General features: G+C 49.6%; 1 protein-coding gene across 1 annotated transcript; it reads right to left on the bottom strand.

Annotated features, from left to right (window-relative positions):
- Positions 1 to 5,189: 5,189 nt before the first annotated feature.
- ACTRT2 (actin related protein T2) lies at positions 5,190 to 6,578 on the bottom strand. The gene has a single exon (XM_036828207.1). It carries the CDS (start codon positions 6,387 to 6,389, stop codon positions 5,256 to 5,258), a length of 1,134 nt encoding a protein of 377 aa, XP_036684102.1. The 5' UTR covers positions 6,390 to 6,578; the 3' UTR covers positions 5,190 to 5,255.
- Between the last annotated feature and the right edge of the window lie 445 nt (positions 6,579 to 7,023).

Here is a 7,023-nt window from a genome sequence, read left to right as displayed (position 1 = left end):
TCGAAAAAAAAAAAGAGGTGTTAGTTATCTTCTTTAAGGTGTAGTTTGGTAACACAAGGACAGTCTTGGGTGGAGACTGGTGGCGAAAGAGTCCTGGACTCGGAATCTGGGCTGCGCTCTGCCCCCAGCTCCCTGAGCCTTGACGTTCTCGCCTGTAAAACAGTGACCCTGAAAGGGAAGGTGTTGAGGGTGGGTCCAGTGGCCTTCTCCAAGTTCCCCTGTGACCTTCAGGTATGATGGAATGAAATAAAAACATTACGCAGGAGCCCCATTCCTCCAGGTCCTCCCTCTTACAACTAAAAGTCCTGGTAGTAACACAACAAGCAAGCACAGGAAGTGTCTGGAAGGCAGGAAGGTGGTAGGCTGCCGAGGCCTGAGGGCTTGGGGGGCTCCCCGGGCTTCCTTATCATCACCCATACATCCCCACAGGGCACCACAGAGGCCTCCAACCCCAAACCTCTAACAGGCACAGACAAAGCACTCCAAGTAAATCCTGTTCCCTTGGGCAAAGTGTGACCTAACAATAGAATGCCTTTGGGGAATGTCCTCCTCCTCCAGCCAAATGCCAAACACCATGCCCCACCCCTGTGGTTTCAGTGGGCAGAGTGGAGAGTTGATCTAACGCACCACTCCACCCACTGCCCACCTCCAGGGGCTCCAGTTCCCCTGCTGGGGTAGTGTTGGTGGGGTCCAGGGATGGACTGAGGCCCAGCCACATCCAGCAGCAGCGAGACTGGAGGAGGTGGTGTGGGCAGCGTCTTGTCAGCCCTGCTTCACCCCCACCCCTGGTGTCTGTGGGACCCTGCAGGGGTCTGACCCTCCGCCTCACCCAGCATGAACACGACGGAAGGTGGCAGGGGGAGGTGAGCTAGTTGACACTCTGCCTCCCCTCCCCTGGTGTCACTGGGGCCCTGCAGAGAGCTGAGCATTTAACCCCACTCAGGGGCAGCGAGGCAAGAAGGGTTAGTGGGGCTGAGAGGGGAGCTGAGCCTCCACCCCACCTGTCTGTAAGAAGGCTGTGTGAGTAGTGGCCACCTTGCTGGGGAGGTGTCAGTGGGGCCCCCCTGGAAAACTGAACACACCCACACACCCAGCCCTCATGTTCCACCACCACAGGGGGACTGCCTACCACAGACAGATTAAATAGGATCCAGAGTTTCAGGATATTCCAAATGTCCCGGGTAAAACAAAAAATCACTTATCGTACCAAGAGCCAGGAAAATCGTAATGTGAATGAGAAAAGACAAACAGCAGATGTGATTGTCAGAGCAGATGGAGATGAACCAGATGTTGAGGTTATCTGGGTAAAGGTTTTAAAGCAACCATCATAAAGACATTTCAGCAAGCAATGACAAATTCCCTTGAGACAAATGCAAAAATGGAAACTCTCAGCAAATAATTAGAAGTTATAAAAAGAGAACCAAGTGGAAATTATCAAACTGAAAAACATAACTCAAATAAAAATGTGTTGGAAAGGCTCAAAAATAGTGTGTGATGACAGAGGGTAGAAGCACCGACTTTCTCGACAGGTGAATAGAATTTACCCAATCTGAAAACAGAGTAGACTGGAAAATGATGAACAAAGTCTCAGGGGCCTTTGGGACAAAAACAAAATTGCAAACTTTGGTATCCTCAGAGACCCAGAAGGATAGAAAAGTGAGTAGACTGTAAAAATATTAGAAGAAATAATAGCACAAACCTTCCCAAGTTTGACAAAGGACATGTCTGCAGATTCAAGAGGCTGGATAAATCTCAAGTAGGATAATGCTAAAGAAATCCATGCCAAGACACATCATAATGAAACTTCTGAAAACTAAAGACAATGAAAAACTCTTGAAAGCAGCCGGAGAGAAATAATGCATTACCTGTAGGGAAACACCGATCAAATAATAAGATTTCTGATCTGAAACCACAGAGGCCATGGAGAAGGAACCAGCACAATAGTCTTCAAGTGCTGAAAGAAAATGGTTAACTGTGAATTCTATATCCAGCAAAAATATCCTTCAGGGATGATGGGGAAGTAAAGACATTCTCAGATGTTGGCAACTAAGAGAATTTGTTGTTAGCAAACCTACCCTTGAAGAACTGCTAAGGGAAGTTCTCTAAAAAAAAAAAAAAAAAGAAATAATAGCACAGGGCCAAAAGGTGGCTCGGAATTCCAGAAAGGGCAAAAGAACATGGGATTGGGTAAAAATAGTGGTAATCATATTAGACTAGTCTCATGAGTTTCTGAAATCCTTTGAGGGTTGAAGGAAAAACTTAAGACAATTCTATTTAAAAGTTGGGAGGGTAAAGAGACCTAAATACACTTCACTCCAAGTGGTAAAAACGTTATTACCAGTGGGTGGTCATGTTTACTCAGAGCAATCACCAAGAAATCAATACAGAGCAGTACACTCAAAACCTTAGCAATAAATCAAGATGGAATCCTAAAAAGTGTTCTAGTAACCCAGAGGAAGGGATTACCGAACCAGGATCATTTGCCCAAAGCACAGCAAGCGAAACGCTGAGATGCCGAAGTTTGCAGCAGAGAAAAGGCTTATTCACAAGGCAGCCAAGCGAGGAGATGGGAGAATCAGCCTCAGATCCACCTCCCCACAGCCCCCCGCCAAAGGCCGGGGGCTTGAGATATTTATGAGATAAAGAAGCAGGGTGGGCTTAGGCATGGGGAAAGGTGATTGGAGGTTGGGAAAAGGTGAGGTAAACGGTGTCCTGTGCAGGCATATCTGAGTTACATGCTTCCTCATGGGATGCGTGTTCAAAAATGTTGGGGCTTATTATGATCCGAGGGTGGAGTTTTGGGCCCCCTGACGTCAAAAGGTCACTCATCGGACACCTGCACAGGCCCAGTTTTAGGGTCAGTGGTCCCAACTAGTCTTAGCCGGCTCGAGCTTGAACTAGACACAGCTGACTCTAACTTTCTGGCGAACAACTAGGGCAAACATCTTATTGTTTGCGCTACATGAATCTTGGAGGGTATGCAATTTGCAATAGCATAATTAAGTGAAGGCAGGCTACCAGCAGAGGGATTTTTAACAAGCTGTAAGACTAGCCCAAGAATTTCTGTTAGTCACCAGTTTCTGTTAACCCTATAGGGCACGGTTTCAAAGGTGAGAAAAAGGAAACAGAGGAAACAGGAAACAATAAAATGGCAGACTTAAGATGGAACATATTACCTTAAATGTAAACCGTCTACAAATGCCAATTAAAAGACAGAAATTGGTGGATTTTTTAAAAACACAACCCAGCTATATGCTATCTTCCAATACACTATATGCACATTTCAAATATGACATAAGCAGTTTGAAGGTAAACACATGGGAAAAGATATACCAGGCAAACATTAAATACACAAACACACACAATTTAGATAGATGGGTTTATTTCATTCAGGATGAATTTCTTCAGTAAAAGTTCCTAAAAGTAAGATTTCCCCTCCCTCTGTACTACCTCTCATTCCTTCCTTCCTTCCCCCACCAACCCGTGGTGTCTACCCTTCTGTTCTTTTCTTTGTGGCTTATAACCCCATAAAAACACATATTCACTTATATATGTACATACCGACGTGCACAGGTATACACGGGGAAGTGCCATTGCTTTCTTTAACGAAAAAGGGGGAATTCATTTTATAAAGGCATCTCTGTATTTTTGTTGTTGTTGTTCTGTATTTTTTAATAAAGTTTGTAATCCAATGGACACACAAAACAAAACTGCATTGAGAAAAACAGTTTCATAAATTAACAAGTGTTAGGAAGTTGGGGGAGAGGTCAAGGTCACAGGAAGAAGGGAAGCCAGTCTTTTGTAGAGTCTTTTTGTGTGCGTGACACTTCCAAATTGCGGGAACAGGGACCGTGCTGTAAGGAAGCGCACTTGTACAAATGAGTGACAATACAAAGTCTGAGTATGAAAATAAGATTTTCTCTGAAAACACATTTTTGGCACAGATTAAAAAAAAATGTATGTCGGGGAATTTGATTTTTAAGTTAGTATATATTTATATATATTATATATTTATATATACACACATGCCAAGTTCTGCATATTCCACCAAGAGAGAAAATCCTTCCATTTGCTCTTTTCTGACTGTAAACTGTACATCCTGGGTGAATCAAAGATGGTGGCGGCAGGAGAATTAAGAGAGGTGACATCCAAATGAGCAAGGGGAAGGGAGGGGTGGGGACAACACAGCCCAGTGAAATGTTCCTTGACCCCAAGGTTTCAGCAGAAGTTTGAAGTCCTGCGTGAGGGTCTGCGATGTGTGTGCCATGTGTGTTCACATACACCAAGACATCCAGAGTGTCACAGCCTGTCTTCACTGTGCAAAAGTCCAAGTCACTAATTTAGTGCAAAGGCAGTTCTGTTTTGTTTCTTAAAAACAAAAACAACAAAAAAATTCCACTGCCCTGTTCCTTTTCTCCAAAAAGAGGAGAGAGAAACCCAGCCTCAAGGTGTCTGCAAGTCCATTGGTTGGTAGTCTGTCCTTGGGCTAAATGTCATGTAAACATACTAGCAGCACCACTGCCCAGGGGCATCTCTGTATTTTCCACTTCTCTCCAGTAATATTTTGAGAGAGTTCCACCCCATCGATGTGGAAAAATTCCCTGTATGCATAATTTATTCAAATGTGATTTTACTGATGGCCATTAACTTTGTCTCCAATATTTACCCCCAAACAGGGCTGTAAACATCTTTGAAAGTAGAAACATCACAATAATCAAGCCCTGATTCTTAAGCTCCCACTGGGATCCGGAGCTTCACAGAGCCTTAAGCAGACGGCGATTTCTGCTCCTGACCGTCCCCACCCGCCCGGGACAGGGGCTCCATTCCACTCAGCTGCCCGGCCCCATAAAGGCAGAGTGATAGCCTATGGTGCTTTCCCAGGGGAGGATTTCGTGACCTCAGAACAGGGCAGCATTCCTGCTTGCTCCTGCCCCCACTCCCGACCCACCTAAGACACAGGTTTAAAATGCAGAGTCCAGGCTCTGGGCAGGAGGCCTTGGCCCCTGCTTTGGGCACAAACTCTACAGATGGACACTCAACTCATGACCCAGGGCTTTCTCGGGAGAAACGGGGCTGCGGGACAGAATCACTGAAAAGAGATTCCCCACCAGGGTCAGAAATTATTCTGGTGCCCCCGAGAATGAACCAAGCCCGACATGGCCAAAGACTGCACCGTTTTGTCCTTTATTGAACATCCCGCGGATGCCAAATGGTGAGCTCACTTCCCACTGCAGCCACCCCGCGCGCGGGGCCCCTCAGAAGCACCTTCTCTGAACCACGGACGTCCCAAACTCCTTGAAGTCCGCAGAGGTGACCCACATCTGCTTGAAGCTGCTCAGGGAGGTGACGATGGAGGCGCCAATCCACGTGGAGAAGCAGCGGTCGGGCGGCGCTGTGATCTTGATGGGGGTCCCTCTGGAAGCCACCTGCTCCAGCTCCCTCAGAAGACGGTCATCCAGCCCCCGGAAGAGCGTGGTGCCCCCGGACAGCACAATCTCCCCATAGAGCATCTTCTGGATGTCGGCGTCACACTTGGTGATGCTGCAGGAGACCATCTTGGAGAGGCCCGGGTTTTGGATGCCCAGCTGCTCGGGCGAGAACAGGGCCTCGGGCGCCTGGTACAGCTGGTCCCCGATACGGATGATGCTGCCGTCGGGCAGCTTGTACTCCCTGAGCACCTCCTCCGGCCTCCGCGACAGCTCCTTCTCTGGCTCCAGGGCCGTATAGCAGAGCTTCTCCTTGATGTCGTCCACCAGGGCTTTGTCCAGCACGCACGGGAAGGTCCTCCCGCTGGCCAGCAGCAGCCGGGTGAGGTGCTCCGTGATGTCTCTCCCCGCCACGTAGAGCTTGGTGATGGCGTGGGGCAGGGAGTAGCCCTCGAAGATGGGGACGGTGCAGGTGACCCCGTCCCCGCTGTCCACCACCAGGCCCGTGACGCAGGCCGAGGCGTAGAGGGCCAGCACGGCCTGGTCCGACAGGTAGAAGGCGGGCACGTCGAAGCTCTCAAACGTCACCTCGGCCGTCTTCTCCCGGGTCTCCCTGGGGTTCAGCGAGCGCTCCGTCATGAGCACCGGCCGGTCGCTGGCTTTGACCCCCAGCTCCCACTCGAAGAGATGCTTCCAGAGTTTCTCCATGTCGTCCCAGCCTGTGATCAGGCCTCGCTCGATGGGGTAGTGCAGGTGTAAGACCTCGTTCCTGTGCAGGGCCTCTTCCCCCACAAAGTACTGTTTCTGAGTGGCCCCCGCAGAAGGCATCTTGAACTTGGGGTGCCCCACGATGGAGTGGACGACGTGGCGGGGGCCAATCTCTCCAGACAGGCCTGCCTTACAGAGCCCGGACCCATTGTCAAAAATCACAGCTGGAGAATCTAACACGTGTGGGTTAAACATGCCTGTGGCATCCTCATCCGCACTTCGCCAAAATGAAGATGGAAGCCTCCTGGGCCACTTTGTGACATATGAGGCTCCTCTGGAAGTTTCGAGGGCACAGGATTCCACGGTTCTCGGGGCGTCTCCCAGTCAGGGCTAGCAGACGGCCTGTCCCCGAGAGCCCTCCATCCCCACCCGCAGATCTGCTCTCCTCTCAGGAAGCCCGGGCTGCTGAGGCCTTTTCAGGAATGACGTCCCATATGTAACAATCCAGCCAAGGCAACCACTGTCCTCAGCCAGCATCAGAGGGCCTCTGGGGCTGGGGGCTTGGAGTCTCTTCCCCCGCCCCCACCTGGTGAGACTCCAAAGGGGAAGTCCGGCTGTTCCCACGGGCCGTGTTGAGCAGCCTGTTGTGGAGCCTGGAACCAGCGAAGCAGCCCAGCCTGGACCAGCCCATAAAACTGGCATCTCTGGCCCTCTGTTTGGAGGGAGCTGCCGTTTGGAGGGTGACAAACATACTTCTCTTTGCTAAAGGGGAAGACCAAGCACCAGGCAGAGGTCCAGGTCGGAGGAGCAATGCCCAGGGCTCTGATACAGCAAGCACTCAGAACATAGTTTTGGAATGCAGACTCCTCCAGGAAGCTCTCAGGGATTT

Source organism: Balaenoptera musculus, chromosome 1 (genome assembly GCF_009873245.2).
Source record: "Balaenoptera musculus isolate JJ_BM4_2016_0621 chromosome 1, mBalMus1.pri.v3, whole genome shotgun sequence".
Taxonomy (NCBI): domain Eukaryota; kingdom Metazoa; phylum Chordata; class Mammalia; order Artiodactyla; family Balaenopteridae; genus Balaenoptera; species Balaenoptera musculus.
Note: the sequence above shows the minus strand (reverse complement) of the source record. Positions and strands in the feature narration are given on the sequence as shown.